The sequence below is a fragment of the Pseudorasbora parva genome, chromosome 19, assembly GCF_024679245.1.
Source record: "Pseudorasbora parva isolate DD20220531a chromosome 19, ASM2467924v1, whole genome shotgun sequence".
Classification (NCBI taxonomy): domain Eukaryota; kingdom Metazoa; phylum Chordata; class Actinopteri; order Cypriniformes; family Gobionidae; genus Pseudorasbora; species Pseudorasbora parva.
This window is the reverse complement of record NC_090190.1, coordinates 31161534-31189381: the sequence shown is the minus strand read 5'-3', so window position 1 is coordinate 31189381 and position 27848 is coordinate 31161534. Positions and strand designations below refer to the sequence as shown.

The following is a 27848-nucleotide window of genomic DNA, read 5'->3' as shown; positions in this document are numbered from 1 at the left end:
CTCTGCTTCCACCGTTCACTAAACATTAGAAGCAGAAGAGTTAAATATATACGTGCAGCGCATGATAAAGAAAGCAACAGAAAAATGCGCGCATGAGAAAATAAAGCGCGGCGCGGGACATGCCTGTGCCTCGTGCTGCCGGACTCTGACGCTCACGCACATGCCTTTAAGACAACATGCGATCGTGTTCTTTCGCGGATTATTGTTTGGGTTTGAAAATATGTAAAAATGCACAGTCTGGCGAGTATTTAGGTAAACGCAGTTGGATATGTATTTAGTGAACGAATACAGTTGAGGTAATTAGATCTGTGCAGGTCTTAAGCCAGACATAATATTCTGTGTGATTAATGTTAATCAAACACCAATGAAAAATAGAAAACCACCACATGCTTGGTTAAATAACTAAACTATCTTTATTAAGAATCTGTGTATAGTTGAATTATAGAGGGAAGACTAGCAGTTTCATATTTGATAATTTAATTTCTTTCTTGACTTGCTACTGTTGAATAGACTTATAGCTGAAAAATAAAGCACATTATTATTTTTTTTTGGATGTGGTATCGGTTAAGTATTGTATCGAGGTATTTTAGTCTAGTATCGTATCAAAGTCTTAATTTTGGTATTGTGACAACACTATTCCGTATTTGGCCGGGAAGCGTTTTCTCACAAATTAAAAAAACATTGCATGTTTGGCGGGAAAAGAGTTAAAAATAAAAACTTGCACAGGGTGTTTTTGTATCAAAGAGTTTGAGTCTTACTCTTTCCCTGCCATAGACATAATTTCCATCATTTATGAGATAACTCTTCCCCACCATTGACAGAATTTTCTTAACTTCCCATGTTTTCACTGTTATAAGGTACATCTTCTGAAAGAGTACAGAATTTACGGATCAAAACAAAAGCAAAAAAGAAGCTGAAAAACCATTAGCATATAAGCAGATGCATATCTAAAATAAAACGCGATTAACAACGTTAAACTACATATAAATTAAAATGGCCTAATGTTACCGAGTGAAATGTCGACCCAGAATGAGGTATAGGACTGTGCAAGCTTTGGGAGTGTTGATGATCTCTCTCGATATACTCCATCTATTTTGATCATCGTTCTGAATCTGATCCAGAACTATTCTTTGACAACAACACAATTTTCTCAGCTTTTTTCTCAGTGTTGCTTTTATATGAAACTTACCCACATTCAAGTGTTGATAAAATACAAGTTTTATAACAGCAATGGGTCTGTTCTTTCTTTTGTTCTATTGCATGTTCAGATATTCATACAACGGGGCCATGAAACTTTGGCGCTGGCAACTTTTTAAAAAAAAGTTTGCATGGAAAGAGTTAAATCGATCTTTATGCACAGTCTATATCTATATTTGTTCTTCATTCTAGTAAGTCCTAAAACCCCACTTGTACAAAACTGTCGAGAATGGCAGTAATGTAGCACAATTTGCTACGGCAGCATACTCTGCACATAAATTATCAGATGTTGTGAATGCAGTCAGTTTTCACCTCAAAGGGTAAAATGGTTAGATGTCATGTATTTGACATTTTAAGGCATAGCCGGTTTCCTGTTTTTACCGAGGCATTCTGCTTCTAAGGGTATATGCTCGGTTTTAATGTTACTTTAAGGTGGGGCAAAATTAAATGAACAGCAAAACTCAGCATTTTGTTCACATGCCCTTTCTGTCACTTCACATACAGGTCCAGTTTGGGAACTACTGTCATAATGGAAATAAGCAACTGGTTAAGTTAGGTGGACCATTTCTGGTTAACCAGTCTCTTATTCAGTTGTGATGGTTCATATTTCTTGTTTCCGATGTCTTTGATCTTCCACTGTGGAGGTCCGTCTCCCTCAGGAGGTTGGTGTAGTGGCCAGTCAATTTAATTGGTGTCTCACCCCTATGTGTTCATGTATGCGTATGCATCTGTGTGCTTGTGAGCAACGAGCATTTCCAGTGCTTGGTTTACTTTTCTATTGTTGTATCCATTACACACACATACACACAATCATGGTCAAACCCAGGGCAGTTTTTAGATGCAGATGAATTTGATTATAACACTGTGTGCTGCATTGCGCTCCCTCACTCGTTCACACGCCCACTCACAGAAATTGTGAGTAAAGCCAGGCACACTTGAAATGACTCTATCAACCCAATCACCCCTGTCTGTCTGACTGGTTGTCTGTCTAATGTTCAGACTACACAATATTATTGTCTGTTATGATAGTCGCTGTCAAATTGTGTTTTTTTACTCTTAAATACTTGTCATGTTATGGACAAAAGACATCAAATTATCGCTTGCCTTCTTTAATGAGAAGGTATAACTATCGACTGAAAGCAGTGGATACCGATACCGGTACCTACATTTTCGATACTGAAAGCAGTGTGGTATGCATTGGATGTCTTGTTCTCAGAAAAGCCAAAAAAAGAAAGAAATGTCCAGTGGTCACATTCCTAAATTGCAGGAAGAGGACAGTATGGAATCCTCCAAAGAGAACTTGAGGTAAAATATTGATTTTTATTTTTAGCCGGTAGTTAAAAATAAACTTGCTCACCGTGTTGCTGAAGTGCCTCTGCTATCATTCACCAGCATTGATCATTTTTCACTAGTAGTCCCTCAAGGAAACATCATAAAGGCAGGAGTACTGCCATAGCTCCATCTTTCCTCAATTGCACCAATACTATTGTCTCTCTTTTTTCAGGCGTGTTTGAAAGCTGTGTATAAAACTTCTGTGCTCCTATTGGTAAGTGTCACAGAATATACAGAACACATTGTGAAACACTCTTAAAAATAAAGGTTCTTAAATGGTTCTTTAGGGTGTATGAAGAACATTTAATATCCAAAGAACCTTTCCATTGGACAAAAGGTTATTTGTAGTGCAAAAAGTTTCTTTAGACTATAAAATGGTTTGAAAAAAATGGTTCTTTAAAGATCCTTTCACAAAACTGTTCTTTGGGGAACCAAAAATGGTTCTTCTATGACATCACTGTGAAAACCCATTTTTGGTTCTTCCTGGCACCTTTATTTTTAAAGGTGAAGACCGGAAAAAAATTAAACATGCTAGTCTTTCTGTCGTGAAACATCGCAGATGGTTAACGTCACCCATACAAGATAAAAAACTATACAAGATAAAAAAAACAATACGATTTTTGCATCCCTGGTTGTCTAACATAAGAAAGGCTCAAACTATAGGAGTTTCAGGCCAATTTATTTCTGATTTACCCCTTCCGACATCAAGAGAAAAAAATGGTCATCGGTCGGTTCTGATGTTCGGCCCTGCAACATGACATCATGACTGCGTAAAAATACACACCACTTTCTAAAGCCAAGTGGCGTTATCTGTACACATTTTTGAGTTGGATGTTTACACCCATACAAACCATCATATCCGAGTGTATGTGTACGCCATGTGATTCCGCCAACCTGATCTCACAGAATTCATATTTATAGCCTAATTTGATATTTTGGAGCAACTAACTCCACTTCTACCCTAAACCTACCCACTCTCAACAATATAAAACACGTAACAGGCAAATAAATGTACAGTCACATGTATTTATTTCAAGAACGGACCAAAAACACAGTATAAAAGTATTAACTCGTGTTGTATTCTGAAGTCATACGATATCTTTACGTGAAGGACAGAGTTGATCTTAATGTTTTAATCGTTGAAATGATGATCGATCGCGCCCCTTTGTGAACAGAACACACACTCATTAATATTTCTGATTCAAATGATACACACGACAAGTTTAGAATGACACGATCGGTCACGAGACACATGAGAGCCAATGGCATTTTACAATCAAAGCTGACGTAATGACGCAATTGGTCACAAGACACACGACACCCAGTGCTGTCAAAGCTGACGTGACGTTTCTTCCGGCGTCAATATTTTAAATGTATTGTTAATCTTTGATGGATGGACTCGACGTTCTGATCGTTTTTGGGGATTTTCTTCACACAAATCAATCGTTTTGCCTCGGAACACATGCAATATTTGTACTTTCTGAATAAATTGTGCCTGCAGTTGTATCTGCCTGTTATATCCTGTTTTTTATAATACACAAATGGGTAGGTTTGGGGAAGAGTTTGAGTTGCGCATTCAAAATGTGTCTGAATATGTGTGTGTGAATAAGGTAAATGGATTTATAAACATACTAAATTATGTTTTTTTGAAAATGTAAAATTGCAGAATGCTTTTTGTGATGGGTAGGTTTAGGGGCTGTGTGTGTGCGTGTGTGTGTGATGGGTAGGTTTAGGGGTAGGGGCAGTATAGGGGGGTAGAATGAAACGGCGTTGATAAACACGCTAAAAATCGATTATGCTTCTTGATAGCACGCCAAAATGGCATACGAATTTTCGTGTCATACATACGCCATTTCATGAGATCAGTTTGCTGTATGGTTGCAGCCACTAAGCATAATAATACACATAGATTTAGCCTATGTGACGTGGTTGCGTATGATTTGACAATAGGGTACATCCTCCACTGTTGAAAACCATTTGTTCTTTAATCTTTAATTCTTTCATCAGTGGATCACGTGAAAATTGTTCCACTCCCGAAGGTACTTTTCTTGGAATTGTGTGCTCATGCTAATTTACCCTGTTAAGGAAATTTGTCCCTAAATCTAGATGATACAATAGCCAATGAGAGGCAAGTCTACAAAGTGACAGAACTTTTGAAATGCCAACCATAAAGCAAGCGGTTGTACGGGGCCGGTGGACAACTGAGGTGGAGGAATGGCTGGTTGAAATGTGGCAACAACAAGACTGTCTTTTGTTCTTCAAATCTTCTTTCTCGCTACAAAGAAGTATTGATACAGCAAGTTGCTGTGACAGAGTATCCATTTAGCTTACATCCGCTAGATCACGCGAGGTACTAAATCAGGTGTGATAATCTTAAGAATAACTTGTAGTGTGTGATGTGCCACAGTTTTCCAATCTTATGTGCAGGTTTGAGATTTCAAAGAAGAAAATCTCTGAAGATTCTCCATATCTGCATGATTCAACCAGATTTCATATTCGGTTAAGATTTCAAAACTCCTGTAGTCTGACCCGACTTTACTGTCTATCTGTCTAACTGAATATCTGTCTAGCTATCTGTCTGTCCGTCTGAACCTAATGTATAAGAATCAGCCATATACTGTGACCTCCTTTCTATTCTTGGATTACCTCTTCCCCCTTTATACAAACTGCGAACAATGCTTGAACAACCCTCTATTAACTCCCGACAAACACTTTGTTGCCATGTGACCCTCAGAATGTTTGCAAAACCTTTATTTAACATTTAAAGATCCGCCCATGTGACCGGCAGAGGCAGGACAGAGCAGTGCAGAGCAAACGTTTGCTCATAGCCACATGACTGTAAGGATACGTTTAAACAACATTGGGTAAACGCTCTTAAATCGTAAAGCTTGTAGAAAATAGCTTTTGCGGCAGTAGAATGGTACATGTATAACTCAGCAAGGAAACAATGCTCTGCAAACAGTTTCCACTGCTATAATGGTCTTGCCAATAACTCAACCCCCAACATCCTTTTCTTCATGGTGTCGAGTCAGATTACATGATACAGTTGTCTTCTGTCTGAGACGACAGAATGGTGTGTTTTAGAATTTGTCTTTAGTCTTTAACACACTCAAAAAGAATGTACGGATTTCAAGTAGAGTGAAATTGTAAGGTATTGATTGTTTTCAGTAGAAAGAAAGAAAATCACTCATTTTAGTGAAGTGTTGTGGGAGGAGGGATTTCGCTGGGATTTGGCCTCTGTTGTGTGTGTTTAAGAAACACTCTCCAGTTGTGATGTGCTGAGTTTTGAGAAAAAGAGAGGGAAAGGTTTTCTTTGGCTGTGGAGTTCAAAGCCAAACTTCAGGGGGGAAATGGGAGTGAAAAAAAAGAACGAGAACAAAATCTCACTGTGTGTGTGTGTCGTGAGAGCTGGATGTGGGGCTCTGTCTCAAGGCTTTCTGAGAATTTGAAACTTTGACAGAAGCCAAGGCAAAGTTTGATGTGGGGGGAGAAAGAGAGTAAGGTTGAGGGACAAAGGAAAGGATGATGGAAGGTGAGGGAAGAGAAAGACAGATGGAAGGGGAGAAATAATTGTTGTTATTAAAGGTTGGCTAATGTGAATTTCCCAACATCTGATGCTTGTGCACATAATGACTAACTAAATATTCAATATTTATTTTACACTAAAATTTCTTGTACATTTGAAATACTCCCATATAATTTTTTTCATTGAAGAATAAAATATTATACATGTTTGGAAATACTAAATTATGCAAGTGATGATACAATTTTCATTATTGGGTGATCTAATTTAATATGAGTTTTATTACCAAATTTAAGCACTACTAGTCATCTCTCTCTCTCTCTCTCTCTCTCTCTCTCTCTCTCTCTCTCTCTCTCTCTCTCTCTCTCTCTCTCTCTCTCTCTCTCTCTCTCTCTCTCTCTCTCTCTCTCTCTCTCTCTCTCTCACCTAGAGTTTCTTTCTCGCAGCATAATCCACTAGAGTATTGTAAGGCACAAGCTGCTTGTCAGTCGAGTCTGTCTCTCCCTTCTTTTCTCTCTCTCTCGCTCTTGTTTCAGCAACTCTTAGTCTCATCTCAAACCTCTGCCCATTCTCAACTCCTCTCATCCTCTCACTTTCCTTCCCTCCTCCCCTTCTCTCCTCCCTAGCCCTCCCTCTTTCATTTTCTCTCTCACTCACTCTCTCTCTCGCCGTGTGAGTGAGAAGAGGTTGTCTCAGAGTGAAAATGCCATCGTGTTCGCCGGACTGTTGCTTGTATCAAGCAGTAGAGGTAAGACTGACAGTAACTACTTTTTCAGAAGAAACCCATCCTGCAGAAGCCAGTCTACAAAAAATGTCAAATTTAGTCATGCAGATCATGTTTGTTCATAAATTGCACGCTACTCTGTGGGCTGCTTCCGTGTTTTTAGATCGTTAAACAAGTGTTTGCAAATGTTTGCTTTTGTGGATGCGTGCGTATGTGCAAGTCATTTCTGCGCTGTTTGCACATCATTGGACGAACTGGGCATGTTTTTTTTTTTTTTTTATTTGAGCCGTTGGCTTTTGCATTCACGTGAATTCAGCCTCTTAATGGAGTATATCCTCTTGTGCGTGCGTGTTCAAGTCAGTCACGCTTATGAGAGCCGGGTCATTTTAAACACTGCGAGTCCATGCGGATTGGGCCGCATAAACATGCATGGTTTGCAAGAACAAAAGTATAAATAAACTTTTTTTTTTTCTTCTGGAAGCATCATGTTGACATGTAACTGTATTTGAAGAAGAAAAAAAATCTGTTTTTGAAGCACATACTTGTGCGCACAGGTTTACTTTGGACGGTTCACACAGGATTATTATTATTATTATTAATTATCCAATCTGGATCATTGCGCAAAAGTGTGTCCGTAATTGTTCGACAAATTCGACTTATTGAGAACATCACCTTGAGGTCATATTATAAGCATCTGTAATTGACATTCTGTGTATGTGTGTTAAACAGATCATCAAAGTTTTCAGCGAGGATGGTGTGGGAAAAGTTGTGGAGGTTCCTGCCGACATGACAGCCAGAGATGTGTGTCAGTTCCTGGTTTACAAGACCCACTGCCTGGATGACAACTGCTGGTCACTAGTGGAGCATCATTCCCTTCTTGGTCTGGGTAAGCCAAGTCATCATGTGTGTGTGCCCTTTTCGTGCATCTGTATGATTTGCACACACCCAGTCTAGGAGGACATGCTGTACTGTCCAGGGACACTGGGTTCCCAGTGCGCTGCACTTTGTGTAACAGGAAATCACCTTTCAGCAAGCCCAGATTCCGAGTCTTATATACACATACTTGTTCTCCTATTAACACTTAAGCTCTCAAATACGACATTATACATCATGAGCGGCTGCACATTTTGCATGCGCAACAGCTCATAAAGGGTATAACCTGAAGGAAAGGAAAAGCGTTCGCAATGCAGATTCTTTGGAGTAAATGAGCGTAGAGAAGGCGAGGTTATGAAGAACTAGTGTTTAATCTCCGGCAATCGATGAGGACACGTGCGGCTGTCTTTTTCTTAGGCAGATCACAGATTAACCCTAGCTCAAATCATACTAAACAGATTTAACTCTGCCTGACCTTTAGCAATGCAGTCATTGCTCTTGTAGGGTGTGGAAAATCCCTTTATTGAGCTTCTGAAATAATTCAGACTGACACAATCAGCTCTTTATTGGAATTCATCTGCTTTAAAGCCATAAAGGAAAGTGGCGTACTTATGGCGCTGATAGTTTAGGTCACATGGTATGATGTCATAATGTAACGGGGTGTAGTCTGTTTTGGTCAGCTGACATCTCTGTGTGGTGTAGTTTGATGTGTTTCCCCTCATCACTTTTGAAGACGTCAGCGTGCCAACGTTATGGAAACCTTCTAGAAACGTTGGTCTTACGTAAGCCATTAGCGGAGAGACTCTGCTGACTATGCTGCCATCAACCCTCAGTGCAATCAAGCTAAATACATGACCTCATCCCTCTGCAATGCCTCTCGCTTTCCCTCGCTTTCTCTTTCATACACAGTCATGCTCTCTCTCCTTCTCTTGTGCTCTTCTCGGAGGAGTGAATTAGCGGATGAGGGATCAGATACACAACCAGATACATTAGATAGGGGTTGAGCCAAGGCTTTATTGTCTTTGACATACGAGTAATGCTATACTTAAAAAGCATAGGCATACAATATACAGTGAAATTGGATCATTTCAGGTGTTGAAAATTAGAAAATGTAATTGTGATGTCTATGATTAATACATTTAATAAATAACATTTTTAAAGTTTTGTTTGGTTGTTTTTGTTGTTTAAAGGGGTACTTCACCACTGGGAAGATGAATGTGTATTTAAACTGGGTCATTTATGTAGTAGAAATTTGAAATTATTTTAGAAGTTGACTGAGAAAAGCCAGAAAATGCATGTGGATGAAAAGACAACATCTCCCAGAATGCACTTGCTTCGCTGCCCAATGAAGCCACTCCCAAGCCACGGCTACCAGTTATCATTTGCCTACTGCGACCCCACCCCCACTGTCGTTTTCATTTTAATAGTTATAAAATAATTTTGTTGAGTTGGAGAACAGACACTACAATTAAAAACTGAATGTGTCGGTTCAATAAAGTGTAAGTGAGCCGAACAAGAGTCATGGCACAAATGCAGCAGGAGACAGGTTACATTCATCATGAGAGCGAAGAGCTGAGCTGAGCTAAGCACGGCGGTCATTCGCGGTCCATGTCCAGTCTGACGCGTTTTCAGATCATTGAAATTCATTGAAAAGATTTATTCCGCACCTCTCTGAAAACCCGAGGGAACTAACTCCAACTACTGGCTGTAGTCTCTAGCCTTTGGGTAAAAAAAGCCTCAGATGCCGCAAAATGACGATACTGGGGAAGCACGATCATTTTTTGAATATACTACTGGGTTTCTACAGATACAAAGCTTAAAGCTACACTGTGTAACTTTTTTAGTTTATTCTTAGCTAAAACCACTTAGTTCTTTTAAAAATATGTGCTCATACTTAGATAATAGTAATATAATAGTAATAAAGTATTTTCGTAAGCTTATAATTAACCATGTTAATCTTGGACTAAATAGGCCACCGTAGGAGTTAAAACTAAATCGGAATTGAGAGGAACAGAAACTAATATTCACTGGATTGTCATATAGCTTTTCACTGCTAGATGGGGGAAAATATCACACAGTGTAGCTTTAATGCTAATCACTGAAGTAACCTTGAAGTAACTGGTAGAGCATGCCACTAGCAATGCTAAAGTCATGGGTTTGGTTCCCAGGTAACATATACTGTCGTATACAAGAGGCACTTTAAATAAAAGCTTTTGCCAAATGTATGTATTTAAATGTAACAATTAAATGTTTAACAAGAGGTGTAGATATATATACACACTCACCAAAAGGATTATTAGGAACACCTGTTCAATTTCTCATTAATGCAATTATCTGATCAACCAATCACACAGCAGTTGCTTCAATGCATTTAGGGGTGTGGTCCTGGTCAAGACAATCTCCTGAACTCCAAACTGAATGTCAGAATGGAAAAGAAAGGTAATTTAAGCAATTTTGAGCGTGGCATGGTTGTTGGTGCCATACGAGCCGGTCTGAGTATTTCACAATCTGCTCAGTTACTGGGATTTTCACACATAAACAATTCTAGGGTTTACAAAGAATGGTGTGAAAAGGGGAAAACATCCGGTATGCAGTAGTCCTATGGGTGAAAATGCCTTATTCATGCTAGAGGTCAGAGGAGAATGGGCCAACTGATTCAAGCTGATAGAAGAGCAACTTTGACTGAAATAACCACTCGTTACAACCAAGGAATGCACCAAAGCATTTGTGAAGACACAACACTCACAGCCTTGAGGCGGATGGGCTACAACAGCAGAAGACCCCACTGGGTGGCACTCATCTCCACTACAATTTGCATGAGCTCACCAAAATTGGACAGTTGAAGACTGGAGAAAAATGTTGCCTGGTCTAATGAGTCTCGATTTCTGTTGAGACATTCAGATGGTAGAGTCAGAATTTGGCGTAAACAGAATGAGAACATGGATCCATCATGCCTTGTTACCACTGTGCAGGCTGGTGGTGGTGTAATGGTGTGGGGGATGTTTTCTTGGCACACTTTAGGCCCCTTAGTGCTTAGTATTGGGAATCGTTTAAATGCTACGGCCTACGGCATTGTTTCTGATGATGTCCTTCCCTTTATAACCACCATGGACCCATCCCCTGATGGCTACTTTGAGCAGGACAATGCACCATGACACGAAGCTTGAATCATTTCAAATTGGTTTCTTGAACATGACAATGAGTTCACTGTACTAAAATGGCCCCCACAGTCACCAGATTTCAACCCAATAGAGCATCTTTGGGATGTGGTGGAACGGGAGCTTCGTGCCCTGGATATGCATTCCACAAATCTCCATCAACTGCTAGATGCTATCCTATCAATATGGGCCAACATTTCTAAAGAATGCTTTCAGCACCTTGTTGAATCAATGCCACGTAGAATAAGGCAGTTCTGAAGGTGAAAGGGAGTCAAACACAGTATTAGTATGGTGTTCCTAATAATACTTTAGGTGAGTGTATATATGTAATGGACATTACATATACCCGTGGCTTACTGTTTTGCAAAAAATAAAATAAACCTTCCGCTTGACAGACATTTTAATATTCCCAAGCTTCAGACCATCACAACTCATTCCATATGCTCTGATGCAAAGTGTTTAGCGATTTTAAAGTTATCACGTGAAAATCCATTACAGAATTAACGGCAACCATTCCGGTAACTAACATTGTTTTGATGTCAACTTGTGCTTGTTTGAATACAGAGAGGTGTCTGGAAGATCATGAACTGGTGGTTCCAGTGCAAGCCTGCATGTCTCCAGAGAGCAAGTTTCTCTTCAGGAAGAACTACGCCAAGTACGAGTTCTTCAGAAACCCACTGGTGAGTCGCTGAGAACAACAGCTCCCATTCAGCCCAACCATGCGTTTTCTTACCTCTCAAGACCACCACTTCAAGCTTAAATCCCTTGAAATTAAAGTCTGATTATCCTCAAAAATCTTGCTAAGAACACTTGATACATGACCTGCAAGCTATAAATCCCTTAAATATGTAAATATGTCAAACAAACCAACAAGTTCCCACATTCCTGTTTTCCACATGCAAGAAAAAACTCCTTGGTAATCCGTTTCCAACCAATCAAGTACAGCTTGTACATGTTCCAGCTCACTAAGCAAGTAACCTGCTTTTTAATTTTATAAGCCAGTACTCGACACCTTTTAACTGATGGCATTTTGACATTTGAGTACATTTGAGCCTTTGAGGTGTAATTGGTATGAACACTGTGAACAATTTCTTCTTTATAAGCCGTGGACTTGAAAAAAATGTTCATGCAAAAGCTTAATCTTATTTGAGCCTGTGCTTTAGTACGGTATGTACAGTGTGTGTCAGTGCTTGAGGCATCTTTAGGCCGGTTAGTCCGAGTCTATTTGACGGAGCACTTAACCTGCTCTTTGTAATCCCTGGCTTTGGCAAATGCTTAGTGCAACTCACCCAAATTCGCTTAAGATGAGTTTCAGCTCGTGCGTGTGTGAATTTGTGCCTGCTTCTTGCCATGTTTACTGGTTACTATGTTTACTGGTTATTCAAGATCTTGTTGATTTTGTGTGATCAGCTCATCTACATTTATTACTCTCAAAATGTCCATCTATCTGTGTAATCTTTTGCACGCAGTCTAGCAAGAACCATCTTATGTAATCGGCCAGCTAAGAAAGGCATCTGATCTGGGTCAGGTGAACCTAAAAACAAATGTAATTATATATGGTGTCCAATTACTAATCATTCAAACTAAAATGTCTTTTAAAAACATACCTTTTCCTCATCCTTATTTCATTCAGACACTAATAGAATTGGTTGTTCCATTATGTCTCATCTGAGTTGCTGGCATATGTTCAGTGCAGACGTTCTTTTCTTACCTCACTTCCTTTATCTTCCTCTCATAGAACTTCTTTCCGGAGCAGATGGTGGCCTGGTGTCAGGAATCTAATGGCTCTATCCCACAGTCCCAGCTCTTACAGGTGAGGAAGACACATGGATCTGTGACACAGCACAATCTGGATTAGCCTACATTATGGACATGTGCGTCACACTTACATGACTGTGTGATTGCCAGTGCATCCGAATGAGCATTTCGGTGGATTCAGACAGCTTTTGAACTGCATACTCGTGTCTTGTGATAGCAGAGAGGCCGCGTTATTGAAGCATGGAAGGCATCCAGGTTTGAAGAAGTCATTTTCCAGATGGTCCTCTGCTTTTTTCCCCCTCCTGCACAGAATTTCTTGAATTCCAGCAGCTGTCCAGAGATCCAGGGCTTCCTTTATTTGAAAGAGACGGGCCGAAAGTCCTGGAAAAAGCTCTACATGTTCTTGCGCCGTTCCGGGCTGTACTGCTCTACTAAAGGAATGTCTAAGGCAAGCTATTTTCTTTTTAAACTTTTATGACTGGGAATGTCAAGCGATTACATTTTTTGGTAACACTTTGTTTTACAGTGTCTTTGTTACATGTACTTACCATAGTAATAACAGTAAATAATGCATATTTACATGCACTAACCCTTACCCAAGTTCAATCCTACCTTAAACCTATAGTAAGTACATGTAATTAATTAATATTTATCAGTACTTACATATATATTACACTGTAACAAAGACATTTAAAATATAGTGTAGCCATATTGTTAATTCCAATTAATTACACAATGTGGCGATTAATTTATTAAATGAAATGCACATCAAATTTTACCCCCAAAAGGTAATTTAGAGTCATTTTGTTAAATTGGAAAAGCAACAAATAGACATTACATTTTTTATTTATTTATTTGATTTAAAATTAAAATTTGTTTGCTACACAAACTTCTAGGCTTCAGTAGTCATGATGGTGAGTAAATGACAGAAATTGTGGGTTTAGAATATTCCTTTAATAGGTTTTTTATTTATATGTAAATATGATTTTTGTATTTAAGAAAATTATATTCTAAATAAGAAACTAAAACTAGTGGTAAATGTCTTAATGAGTAATTCATTCATTAGATTTGTTCAAATGACTGATTAATTCAGGAATTAATGTAAGGATTCTTTATGAATGAACCATTTAAAAGTCATTTAAAATGTGAAACAGCTGTGTTTCTCAGAGAAGCACAATCGTACTGCTATGGCTTTATAGGTAACAGAATTAGACATTGTTGTGTCTAAAACATAACAGAATATTAACTTATTTATTGAACTGTTGTATAAATCCAATATCCCATTTGCACTTGCGCTATTCTGAACAAAAACAGCACTTGTGTGATATTGTGCTAATTGCTTACCTATACCATATGATATAAATCTGAGACAAGAACTCATACAGGGGCATTTTTGCCCTGATATCTTAAATGTTAGGGTCATTTTAACCAAATTCTATAGGCTACCTCAGGCAGTGAGTTGTTTCCCTCCTTTATGTTTGTCACCAGTCAACCGTATGAAATATAAGATGAACTAGATCTAGGGCAGGGCGGGTGCTTTACATTTAAATGCATAAATAATTTGAATGTGTTCTTTTCCCCCATAAATAATTAATCAAGTTAACACCTTAAATCAACAGCCCTAATTGTAATATGAATTCAACTCTATAATCAATAACTTCTGACATCTGTTATACAAAAAATAATTCAGAAAATAAATACAGTGAGCTACAAAAGTCAACATTGAAAGGCTGGGATTCATAATCCAACTTGCACATGTAAATAAAGCTTTATGATTTTTAGGAAAACAAAGAAAGTTTTGACTTTTGACTATAAAATGAACATAACATTAATATAAACTGTTTTATTTAGAGATATATTGTATATTATTATTCGTATCATGACAGAATACAAATAGATAAATAAAGTTGTAATATGTTTTGACTGGGCTGTTTAGGAGCCAAGGCACCTGCAGTTACTCTCGGACTTGGAGGAGAGCAATATTTTCACTGTGACGACGGGCAGAAAAATGCACAATGCGCCCACAGACTACCAATTCTGCATTAAGGTAAGCAGGATGACGGTCAGTGTTGTCATGCCTAAATTGAACGAAGTCAGTGACATGGGGAATAGAGGAGGCATGGCTGGCACAATTTCGAAATCAATAATTTCCCCCTTTAAATAACTACCCATGCCTCACCTGGTTCAGTGCATGCTAGTCCTTATTAACTTGAGTGCCTTGATTTGACAGTAGATATCTTGCTTGATTGACAGCCCAGTAAGGGCAGGACTGAGCTGAAGGAGTTGAAGATGCTGTGTGCCGAGGACGAGCAGAGCCGAACGTGCTGGATGACTGCTTTCAGACTGCTCAAGGTATACACACTACACACTCTTAAAATTGTGTAATCCCTGTCTTTATATTAAAATACACTAAAAGTTAGGGATGGGTAAGAATTTAAATTTTTTTTATGCTTTTGATCAAAATTACAGTAAAAAATAAATAATGATAATAAAGAAATATTACAATTTGAAATAATTAATACATTTTATATTATAATTTATTCCTGTGATTGTAAAGCTGAATTATAGGTAGCCATTGCTCTTCATTACAGTCTTCATTGTCACATGATCCTTCAGAAATCATTCTAATAGGCTGATTTGCTGCTCAAGAAATATTTATGATCAACATTGAAACAAGTTGCTACTTAATATTTTCAAGATAAATAAGCTATTATTTTCTTGTCTGGTTATCGTGGAAAGACATCGAAAACACAACTTAATGTTGCATTTACCTCAGGAAAGTTATCCAGTGTTCACAGTTTGTATAGTTAGCTGTAAAAACACTAGAGAAGAGCTAATGTTTATGGGGCGCAGTATAACATCTTAATACTTTTTTTTTTTTTTTAACACCGTATTTTTCTTATATTTGACCTTTATTCCACACCGTTGTCTTTCAACTGTCCTTATTGGCTGAAGTGTCAAGCACCGGTTGCCTGGTAACGCCACAGCCCTTACCATTACGGGCAGAAGTCACATCTGCGGTGACTAGCAAGGGTTTATGATGTCACTAACCCGGGAAGAAGCTCGTTGTAGTCCAAACCAGCCATTTTTGTTGGTAATAAACTGCCATAACTTTAAAATACAATATCTCCGTTTGCATTGAACTTTCAGCGCTGTAACTTTGCAGATGCTGTTTATGCTCAAGCAGCAACATTACACACTAACTAAAGTTAAAAAAGTGAAATTGCATACAACCACCCCTTTAAAATGTGTGTACTAGACAGCTGTATCAGTGAGCTTATTTGTTGGCTAATTTCCTCACAAGCGTATTACTCCTTTTTTTTAGAAGCTAGGAAAATCTAATTTTAAAAATAAAGATGAAATATTAATAGAAAACTATAAGTGAGCCATTTGTTGTCTTATTTTTAAGATTTAATATTTATGTTTAAGTTTCGATGCAAGGAAAATCTTATTAATTTAAAAAATAATCTAAAATTTATAGTAATCATAATATTAACAAATGTAGTGGGAAATTATTTGGGAAGATTTTACATTTTTAAACTTTTTAAACTAATATTGTTTAGTCTCATCAGACTTGGTGTGAACAAGCTTTTATCCCGATATTCCCTCTACACTCTTGTTCATTCTTGTTAACTCATTCAAACATACTCTTTTCTTTCCAGTTTGGAATTCTGCTATATCAGAACTACAAGACCCCACACCAGAGAAAGACTGCCATATCAAACTTCACCACACCTGTGGTAAGAAACATGTTAATATGTTACTTAGTGCTGACTCACTGGTGCAGTTGATGGGTTAAATGTGCTGCCTTCACGCTCCTGTGAGTTCACCTGGTATTATATGCACCCTGTGTACTCATGAGGAACGCTCTTGCTGAGAGTTAACTTAATCTGCTCATAACAGTATGAACAGCGTGCTAATGAAGCGTGCGGCTATAGATTCCTTTATGCCGATTTGCATTGGGAACTTTCATGCAGGGGAAATGTACGAGCACAGTGCGTGCTGTAAGGATTCATTTAGAAGGTATTTAATAAGGTTTTAGTGGTTTAATCAGAGGGGTATATTGCTGACCATAATAGTTTTTTTTTTTAGAACAACCTGTTGGTTTTAGTCAGTAACCATTTTAGTAACCTTTATGCCTTTAGTTATTTCTACTTTAAAATGAAAGCTTGTTGTGCGATATACAACTGATCAAGAGTAACATTGTTTTTACTACAGCGGAGTGTGTCCGAGAATTCGTTGGTTGCCATGGATTTCTCAGGAAGGACTGGCCGTGTGATTGACAACCCTGTGGAGGCTCAAAGCGCTGCCATGGAAGAGGGACACACTTGGAGAGTAAGTAGTTATATACAAGTATGCTCAAGGTAATTGAATTAGGCAAGGGATGTCCAATCCTGCTCCTGGAGGGCCACTGTCCTTCAGAGTTTAGCTCCAACCCCAATGAAACACCTGAACCAGCTAATCAAGGTCTTTTCTAGGCATTCTAGAAACTTCCAGATAGGTGTGTTAAGGCAAGTTGAAGCTAATCTTCGAATGACAGTAACCCCTTCAGGAACAAGTTTAGACATTCCTGAATTAGGGTCTTTAGTTAATTTATAATATATATATATTTTTTTTAAATCTCTGTACAGAAGCGAAGCCAGAGATTGAATGTTTTAGGAAGCCCCAGTCCTCTACATCCCTCACCGTTAAGTTCAGGTGAGTACTGCATTTATTCCTATGTTTAGCGGCTACAATGTCCGTTCTACAAAGTTTTGATTTCGTTTTTGGGTTTACTGAAATAGGTTTGTGTGCGTGAATGTTCAAAAAACGCATTATTTTTCATCTTTAACATTGTTGCAGCACCTTTCTTTTAGGGTTGAGTCATCATTTCCGAATATTCGATTAGTTGATTTAATTATAGAATGTCCAACAGTCCAATTCGGAGACTTTCTGATATAGAGAATACCTCCTTTTGGAGTGGACTTTTTGCATTTGTATAAATTTGCAGACCTTTTCGTGTTCAAACAGCAACCTTACGCACTAGAAAAGCATATTAGGGCTTCTTTACATGGTACTTTAATATAAATACAATTTTTCATGTTGGTAAACGTGAACTTTGCATTCATGTCCCCAGTGATTCACAGGACACAATTATGGTTCCACGGCCGCATTATGAGAGAGGAATCCCACAGGATGATTATGCAGCAGGGCCAAGTTGATGGGTATGACATTTTCCACATTGATAGGCAATATTAATTGCTGTTTTTAAAAGAGAGTGCAGTGAAATTAATCATTGTCTTTTGCCTTGCAGGTTATTCCTTTTGAGAGACAGCCAGAGCAATCCAAAAGCATTCGTTCTCACATTGTGCCATCATCAGAAGATTAAACACTTCCAGATTTTACCTGTGAGTCCCTAATAAACATCGAATACAAATATCCTTTTGCACGTGTTAATATTATGTATAACTGGAGAGAGCAGGGCAAACTGCAAATTCTTTATCTTGTACTTTGAATTCAAAAAGTTAATTAATTTACTGAATTAATGTCTAAAATTGTCCAGACTGCATACACACATAGCTCTTTGGTTATATGAAATGATTTTTACATTCATAAGTGCAGGTACAAACAGTAAGAAGTAAAAAAAAGTCTGTTGTTTTGTTGTGTATGTTTATATTATTTGTATTTTTTTAAATTTTATTTAGTATATTTTTTAATCATTATTTAGTAATGGGTACATATGTCCTTTATATTAAGTAATAGCATTCATTTCTTTAATTTTAGACTTATTTTGACAGGAGAGTTTAGTGATATTAAAAATGTATTAACTCTTCAGCTCTTTTTTTTAACCTTGGGTTTCTTTCCACTCTCTGGCAGTTTGAGGAGGACGGCCAGGTCTTTTTTAGCCTTGATGACGGCTCTACCAAGTTCACAGACCTGATCCACCTGGTAGAGTTCTACCAGCTCAACAGGGGCGTCCTGCCCTGCAAACTCAAACACCCCTGCACCATGGTGGCCTTATGACCCCTCCAGATCCTTACAAACAACAAACACACAAATGTAAACTGAGAAACTGGATTTTTTTTTTTTTAATAATAATAATTTCCAGTAATTTTCAAAATAAGCTGACGCAACCCATGGGCGTGAAAATGATCTCCATTTTTATCACTGCTCTGGGATTAGCATAAAAATGTTTGGGAATAATTATGAGACAAAATCAACTTCCCAGACGCCCTGTCCTTTGATTTTGACATGGGTGCCTGATGTGTTTGTTTTGTTTTTTACAGTCTCTGTGGTGATATTCATGAACTTTCACTGAATTCAAGACTTTTTCATCATTCAGGACATGACAGTAGACACACCTCCCCCCTCATAAACTGATTGAACCGGGACGGCCGTTTCGTGTGGTGTGTCTGTGGGGACTTGCATTGCAGAAAGTTACTTGATGACAATTGATATGTATTATGTTATGTGTAATTTCCTACCTGAACATTTTGCACTCTCAAGCTGAAAACAGGTGATCCACTTCATCCTGAGCTTACCGCAACAACTGTTACCCATTTGCCTTCCTCCTACCGTTCCCTTTCTGTTGTTTGTCCGCTTCTTTAACTCTTCCTGGGGATTCCCTGTGTAATGATGGGATTAGTGCAAAGGCAATGACAGTAATGAGGTGCGACATCCTCAGTGACAGCCAAATAACGTAACCCGGTCTTTTATACATTGATGTCTGCAAGGAGGGAGTATGCGCAAGGGGTAGCAGACTTGCACTTCGTTAAATTATACTTGATTGCTATGCTTTACCAGCATACAAATTAGTTCAGTTTGGAGTTCTGATCAAGCTTTGCCTTAAAGGAATGTTCTGGGTTAAAAATAATTTAAGCTACACACGGACACTATCTGTCACATGCTGTTGATTACAATCGAAAATGCACTTTGAAAAAACAAAAAGCGTGTCGGCAGTCGCAACTCTATGGGGTAACAAACAAACCCTCTTTTTCTCAATGGAGTTGCTTTGTAAGTGGATTTAAATCAACATACTTGTTTTTCAATTTGTTTCCAAAAGGTCAAACAAGCACTTACGTCATACTTGACATTATGCCATGCGTGATTTTTTTCTCTCCCCTAAACCAGTTTGGCGAAAATCCCACCCTGCAGCCAATTTCATTGGCTGAGGTTACGCTGACGGGTAGCTTTAGGGATCAGGGTTGGGTGTAGGCATTCGTTATTGTGATTGACATGGCCAATGACATGTTTGGAATCGGCTCCAGGGCGGGATTTCCGCAGAACTGGTTTGGCGTAAAAAATCAGGCGCCTGCCACAGATGTGTGCCGTAGCTTAAAGGGACAGTTCACCCAAATAATAAAAATGAAGTCTTTCTTCAGTGGAACACAAAAGATATTTTGAAGATGTTTTTTTGTTTTTGTTTTTTTTGCCCTTAGAATAAAAGTCAGCGGAGTCCAAAACAACTTTTTTGACACTACTGACTTACGTTTTATGGAGAAAAAAAACTATTTTTGAAATATTCACTATTTATAATAATATATTAAATTATACATTATAAATGTATTAACATATTTATAATAACATTTGAATATTCTAACATTTTCAATTTTCTCTTGTGTTTCACAGATTGGAACAACTTGACTTTTTTTTTTTGTTGAGTGAACTGATTTAACTCAGAATGTAAGAATAATGGTTAGGGCGCAAGGGTTAACGATCAGTAACCACAATGTTAATATCTTTTGAGAATTATCCATATCATGTTAATCTTTTTAGGATGAAAATGGCCTACGGAATTTGCTTTATTTTCGCTCCCGGCATTGAAATGCCGTATCGATTGTTCGTAGTTTATATTTGGAGCCATCAAAAACTTGACTCGGGCCTAGTGCCACTGAAACTTGACCCAGGCCTCGTATCCCACCCTGAGCACAATTCAAGAGGGTTATTATTATTATTATTATTTTTATTATTATTAGTTTCCTAGACTGACTCCAGGTCGTGTTACTCTGCGAACGTAGCCCTAAGCTTAACAACTGCCTTTTCAAATCACTGTGCTGTTCTTGAGCCATGTTAAACCTCTAAAAGTGACAGGCCAGGCCCGGACTGAGCGCCTGCAGGAATCGGACTTTGCGAAGTCACGTCTCACGGGCGTGTCTGTAATCCCCCGGGGCTGAGTGACATAATGCGGTGAGGAGATTATCTTGCGTGCCAGCTTTTCTACAAGGAGGTTAACGGCAAAGGCTGGTGTACGGTTACCTGCGGCGCTACTTCAGCAGTCTCCTGTCTATCCCCGACGTCCGCCTTGTTACCCTTCCAACACTGGCCCAGCAAGACTAAGCTATGTTTTTTTTTTTTTTTTTATATGCTAACTCTGACAGCTGACTGTTATACTGCTGAGCTAGAACCACACGCGCCTAGGACGAGAGTGTGTATGATGCACACTGAGATTTTGAAACACTTTATGATACCACACAAGCACCTTTTTTCATTTTCACATATGATTTGCGCGGTTTAACTTGTGTGACATGCTTTAAGGACGTTTTTTTCATCCCCGACGTTAGCTACGACTCTGATCTGCCTTATTTTACGCTATCGCTTCCTTGCCGCTTCATACGTAAACCCAATTTGTAAATTGTTTCGAAGGTGTCTGTCTGGGATTGTGGTCGGCTATCATCACATTGTTTAAATTTAGTCACGATTCTAGCCTGCACGAGCTGGACGCCTGAAAACGTATATTCTAACTGGAATACGCAAGTGTGAACGGCGATTCGTTTTGTCCAAATCGAGCTTAAAGTGTTTGGATGATGCTTATTTTCGTCAGACCTGTGCTGTTGTGTGGCTCACAATTATGAAACGCCAAACATGCATGTGAAATATTACCTTCCCTACCTTGATTATGCCATTTTGATATTGAGTTTGTTTCACCTGTATGTTTGGCTCGTATGCAGCAGTCACACTCTTCTAAGTATGTGAAGCCTAAGGAGAGGTAGTAGATCTAACACTGTATTAAAACACCATCTATTACTATATAAATGTGGTGCGCTCCAAAACAGAATGAAGATGTTGTGCATAAAGTGCAAATTATGCATATTCCCTCTCGACATGTACCAGTGTGAAATATTTTTAGCTTGTATCGTGTTTTCATTTTTATGTCACAAATGTCTTTTTATAAAGAGTATATATTACAGTATTAAATTGCGATGTCTTCTGTTGTCTTTTTTCACCATTGAGAATGGTTTTGATTATTGTCCAGACACCACATATACCTAGCTCTAAGATTACATTGATTCGCACATGTTAAAGTACAGTCAAACCAAAATGTATTCACACACCTTCAACATTTTCTCACGTTATCACAGTTTATTTGCTGTATTCTGAAAATGGTAATAAAATATGACAAGAACGCAGAGTTAAACTGTCAGAACAAATCTTGATAATGTCAGATAACTGATATAAAGGTATGTAATGGACCACAATCAACCAATCAGCTGTCGGCTGTTAAATGTAAGTACACAATTAAATAATACCAATTTAGGTCAACCAATGACCAAGCAATGCTTCATTTAGTTCAGTCTGTGGTGGAAACGGTAATTGGCAATGAAAGAAAAGACACTTAAATGTGAAGTGTATTTATGAGGTTCTATTGACAGAAATGCAATATAATATACATTATGTTTTAAGTGGTGTATATAAAGACCTTGCATAATGTACCATTATTACCTTAGAATTAGTCCTTTCTATAAACATTTTGCGCTGTCATATTTCTACAGTTGCTCTAATTGGACAAACTGCTTTACAGAGCACTAGTCACTCTGCTGTCTCCGACGATGTCATTTTTGTTCTGTGTCGGCCCCTGTATCTTCTCTATGTGCTTCAAAATGGAGGGTTACTGCAATTCACAACCTCACCACTAGATGTCGCTTAAATTCACACACTGCACCTTTAAGCAAAAAATGGTCAGGTCAAGTATCAATAATTTTGGGCTACATTTTAAAAAAAATCAATTTTACTGGTATTTCCGCTGTATGGAGAGTTGTTTTAGTATAATATGTCTCATTACTTTATTTTTGACCTCACTACATAAACTAACTAGTGTACTGCACTAGTAAACAAAAAAAAAAAAAATCATATCTGGTTTCTAAATAAGTTTTGGTTTGACTGTCGACATGTTTATAAAGATGGAAACATTCGTTTAAATGTTTGAATGTACATAAAAGGTTATTATTGTTGAATATTTTACAACATTAACAAATGAAAGAAAACCCTTTAACCCTATATAAATGAACACTATACACTCCAATATAGACTTACTGAGTATGAATGAATGCTTTTTTTTCTGTATGTGGTTAATTTAAGGTCATGTCATTTACAAATAAATAAGCAAACTATATAGGCCTGTGCAAAATTGGGCTCGTCCGGGATTTGAACCCGGGACCTCTCGCACCCTAAGCGAGAATCATACCCCTAGACCAACGAGCCTTAAAAACTTTAAGTGGTATGCTGTGCCACGTTGCATGATGATCACAGGACCATAGGCCATATGATGGAGTGAGTTTAGGATGTTTATTTTGGTGGTTGATGAATGGCGCCATCTGGTGGACACAACCTTTTCAGTGGTCTTTGCAACGCTTGAAAGTCAGCAAATAATTAAAAAGATTAATGTATGTGTTCTGAAAACAGAAGTAGGCTAGAATATGAATATGAATATGCGTGGGGCAAATTGTACCAACGTGACAGAGACATACATTGAGTTTGACTAATCTCTCTCTCTCTCTCTCTCTCTCTCTCTCTCTCTCTCTCTCTCTCTCTCTCTCTCTCTCTCTCTCTCTCTCTCAAAAACAAAAACCTATGAGGTAAACTGACTTTATTTTTAAATTTATCAGGTAGATCGTACTTTAATGATTTGAGTCCATGAATCACATTTACAGGTTCCTGTTTTGAAATAGGACACGGATTGATGCCTGATAGCCTACTTGGTCTTGCTGTTAGACAGGGGTGCAGATCTTTTTTGGTTTGGTTCAAGGGAGCGCCTAGAGATGCTGCTTGGTGGCAGCTAGGCAGCGCGCTTATCCTACAAGCTGTCGTCATCACTTTCCTCCTCACTGTTCTCATCACTTCTCACATCCTCTTTTCTATCGAACATGGTATGATAATCCATTTTATTTTTTAATTCCACTGTAATTTTTCTGGATGAAATATAGAATATAATTGTACAGACACTGTATCGCGATTTAATTAAATCGTCAAAATGTGACAAATTACCGCTAATTTCGTTTTATGACTGGATTCCGCGATCGCGATTCCGTCCGCGTTTTCTGCATCGAAAAAAGAAAAAATAACAACTAATTAATGAACACAATGTATTATTAGACGTATAAGTAGCCTATCATCATGATTGCTATTTTACCAGAGTAAGCGCTTTCCTCCTGCTGGGCGTAGTTTATTTTTAGCATTAGTTATTGTGCACCCCCCTGTTTATAAACCATATGGCTTCTTCTGACTCTTCTTGAAAAATGTAGAAAGTTCTAAGCACTTTCAAAAGATTGTATTCTGGTTATAACCGTTGTGGCTCGTTGGTCTAGGGGTATGATTCTCGCTTTGGGTGCGAGAGGTCCCGGGTTCAAATCCCGGACGAGCCCAGTTTTTGATAGTAGATCAAATAGTTTAGGACAGTCAGAAGAGATATTGCTCATAAAACATTGAATTGATGTACCCCAGTTGCAGCACATAGAGAAGCTACGGGGCTGACACAGGGCAACAATGTCGTCGAAGAGAGCAGAGAGAGACTAGCGCTAGTCAGGAAAACACATAGACAGTAAAAGAAATGGACGGAGCGATCCCATTGCCTTCTACGGCGTTAAGTGATGTCAGTAAAGGAGGGCTCACTTCCTGATGGCTGAGCGAACTGCGCAGGCTCAGACTGAGCTTGACGATGTAGATGTGAGCCTCCTGTCTGACAGCTGTAGGTCTTCTAGTAGTTGTTGAAAGCGAAAGCTGAATCACGTTGTTTTAATATTTTCTCCCGTTGCTTTTGGCTCACTATGGGCTTCTCCCGATTCTTCCCCCTTGACTTTATCAGACTTTATGTCTCCACGTCCCCCCGACTGCCTCATAGACAGTAAAAGATTGCCTGCGAGCTTCTCCTCAGGTCTATACGGTAATTTCTCAACTGTGCGACAGAGTTGGTTATGACGCAATCGTTAGCCTATTTTTACAAAAACAGCTTCTACGGGGCGATAGTGTAAGATACAAGGTAACGGAGCCTTTTATGCATTGTCGTGTTTCTTTAGAAATAAACAATGGACAAATGGAGTCTTTAAACGTCTCAGATGTAAAGTTATTCACTGTCAAAGTGACTCAAAAATGAATGGGAGTCAATGGGATGCTAACAGCAGGTGATGGCTTGGTTAGCAATGGCAGCCCCTAGGGGTGGAACGCTTTCCGAGCGCTAGATTACCCCCTTGGGAAAACACGATTCCTGGCTGCATGACATGTCATTATCCATGGATCACTGAATCACTGGTAAGTTGTAATGAGTGGACCACTATGTCGAGTCCAACCTTTAGTTTAAACTGATAACCGTTTGCTCTACTCTCGTGTTCCTCTAATAACTGCAGTCACACAGCAGCTCTTCTGCCACCCAGCCGAGTGCCTGCACAACTGGAGGCTGCATTTTCTTACCGCACTTCTAGGACTCTAAAGACCCTGTTTTTTTATTGACAACGCCACCTAGCGAAATAAAGGGCCAGCAAAGACGGATGACGATCAGAGTGTGAGTATCACACGTGAATCAGTTTTTATTTTAACATTAAAAAACAATCCGGATGCATTTCATTGGAAATTTAACGTAGCAGAAGTAATTTGCTATAGTCGATAGTGCTGTAAATTAATTGTTAGCACATTCGTTTAACTAAACGTGGATGAAAGCTTGTGTTGACTTAGTGGCTTTTGTGCGAAAAGAAAACCCGAATTAACGACATATAGTGATGGGCCGATTTCAAAACAAAGATTTGAACCACTATGAATCAGCATATCGATTCAGGATTCGGATCGCCAATGTAACGGGATTTCAGCAGTTTGGCGGTTTGACACACAATCCGAATCATGAATCAATACACTGATTCATAACGGTTTGAATCTTTGTTTTGAAATCGGCCCATCACTATATAAGTCGCTATTTAGTTTTTTTGTGCACAAAAACTATTCTCGTCGCTTCATAAAATGATTGTAGAGCCACTGTAGTGAGCTGGGCTTTTAACAATGTCTTTAGTGCCGTTTATGAGTCTTGAGAGAGGAAATGACATTGGTGTCAATGGAGGCCTTTCTGAGCCATCTGATTTCAACAAAAATATCTTCATTTGTGTTTCCGAAGATGAAGGGAGCTCCGTCTTACGGGGGTTTACGGTACATTATGGTAAGTATTTAATGAGAGAATTTTCATTTTTGGGTGAACTAACTATAATGTATGGCGGAATAGCACTTCTGAGATAAAAAAAAGTCATGCCTGAAAAGTCCTCCCTCACATCTCCCTCTCCCTCTCTCATTTCTGTTAATAGAGGGGAGGGGGAGATGTGAGGGGGGGGGGGGGGGGGGGGAATGTTTCAGCCGGGACTTTTTACTGCGCCGTTTTTTTTTTTTTACTTGATCTCTGTTTGGTACCATATAGTGAATGAACTGGGCTTAGTGAGCTAAGCTAAATGCTATCAGATCGCCACCGCGCGTCAGAGATAAGTGCACACACTGAGATGAGAGAGGTATGTGTCAACTTGTCTTAGTTAAGGGAATAACATAGTTTAATATGAAAAAGCGGTGAAGTATCCCTTTAAAGCCCTTTGAAGCTCCACTGAAACTGTCATTTGGACCTTGAACCCATTGAAGTCCATTATGGAGAAAAATCCTGGAATGTTTTCATCAAAAACTTCATTTCTTTTCGACTGAACAAAGAAAGACATGAACATCTTAGATGACATGGAAACATTTATTTAAAAGTGAAATAATCCTTTAAGCTATGATTAATACAATGCATCTTTTTGCATGGGGATAATTGTAAAGTAATTTATTGGGCCAATATGTAATGATCAATTTTCACAATCCCCAATTTTTTTTTTACAGTGTGAAGATTAAGTTTTTATTTTGTAAAGGGTGTTTATTTGTCCTCGCATGTTCACTTGGGGCGGTATTTTCACCCATGTCTAGCGTGACCTATCCGACATGATTGAGCAATCACTGGCGAACAGAGCAGTGCAGAGATGAGCAATAGAGGTTAAAACGTATATTTTATTTTTTCTTGAAAATGACCGATGGTTTGGCTAGATGAGACCCTATTCCTCGTCTGGGATCGCGCGAAGCCTCTGAAGCGCTTTGAAATTGCATTGATTTGGACCTTCAAACTATTGGTTGCCATTGAAATACATTATGTGGAGAAAAAACCTGGGCCCTCATTTATCAACAGTGCGTAGAAAAGGTTCTATATTTCGTCGTACGACTGAAATTTAGAATGTGTCTAAGTACAAGAAAATCCGTATTTATCAAACATGCGTACACAGTTCTTACGCACATGAGTAAGCAATCGTTGTTGATAAATCCCACATGTGCGTAAGTGCCATGCTCGTTCACGTTCACAGTCATTAGCATTCAGAAACGCCTCCAATGAACCATATATGGTGACAACACATCCCTTTAAAAATCACGAGATTTTTTTTTTTTCGTCACCGCAGTTATGGCAAAAAGAGGAACTCCACAAACACAAAATGAGTCAATCATTTTGACATTGACGACAATAACGTTTAACAACAACAACAAATTTAAAACAAATTATTATTTGTCTAGCAGAAAACAGAATGAAACACTTCTATTTACATAATTAAATTTGTTGGTTTATGATGGTGCTTTTATGGCGATGTGGGGGCAGTCTGTGGCTCCAATTCTGTTTGGAAATCTGGCGATAGCATGCAAGCCCCATTTTATTTTGGCTTGTTGACGATTTCAGTAAGGTTCTATCTATCTATCTATCTATCTATCTATCTATCTATCTATCTATCTATCTATCTATCTATCTATCTATCTATCTATCTATCTATCTATCTATCTATCTATCTATCTATCTATCTATCTATCTATCTATCTATCTATCTATCTATCTATAGATAAAGATATATAGTCATTTTGAACACAATGCGTAATTTTATATTATATATATATATATATATATATATATATATATATATATATATATATATATATATATATATATATATATATATATATATATATATATATATATATATATATATATATATATATA

The 27848-nt window shown here is 38.3% G+C and overlaps 1 protein-coding gene and 2 non-coding genes across 5 annotated transcripts in view; 2 read left to right on the top strand and 1 right to left on the bottom strand.

Annotated features, from left to right (window-relative positions):
• Nucleotides 1-21739, top strand: part of grb10a (growth factor receptor-bound protein 10a) — an 81678-nt gene extending 59939 nt beyond the window's left edge. For 2 of the 3 annotated variants that reach the window (XM_067424880.1, XM_067424877.1), the window contains 12 exons: nucleotides 7506-7662; nucleotides 11372-11487; nucleotides 12546-12620; nucleotides 12876-13013; nucleotides 14502-14612; nucleotides 14819-14917; nucleotides 16228-16305; nucleotides 16784-16900; nucleotides 17197-17263; nucleotides 17682-17769; nucleotides 17859-17952; nucleotides 18422-21739. In XM_067424880.1, the coding sequence (XP_067280981.1) occupies nucleotides 7506-7662; nucleotides 11372-11487; nucleotides 12546-12620; nucleotides 12876-13013; nucleotides 14502-14612; nucleotides 14819-14917; nucleotides 16228-16305; nucleotides 16784-16900; nucleotides 17197-17263; nucleotides 17682-17769; nucleotides 17859-17952; nucleotides 18422-18568 (1287 nt within the window). In that variant the 3' untranslated portion in view covers nucleotides 18569-21739. The remainder of the gene's footprint in view (nucleotides 1-7505; nucleotides 7663-11371; nucleotides 11488-12545; nucleotides 12621-12875; nucleotides 13014-14501; nucleotides 14613-14818; nucleotides 14918-16227; nucleotides 16306-16783; nucleotides 16901-17196; nucleotides 17264-17681; nucleotides 17770-17858; nucleotides 17953-18421) is intronic. The other variant, XM_067424878.1, reaches the window with a different exon arrangement.
• A 1212-nt stretch (nucleotides 21740-22951) lies between these two features.
• trnap-agg (transfer RNA proline (anticodon AGG)) lies at nucleotides 22952-23023 on the bottom strand. The gene has a single exon. It is a non-coding gene; the product is annotated as a tRNA-Pro (tRNA).
• A 1088-nt stretch (nucleotides 23024-24111) lies between these two features.
• Nucleotides 24112-24183, top strand: trnap-ugg (transfer RNA proline (anticodon UGG)). The gene has a single exon. It is a non-coding gene; the product is annotated as a tRNA-Pro (tRNA).
• Nucleotides 24184-27848: the final 3665 nt, after the last annotated feature.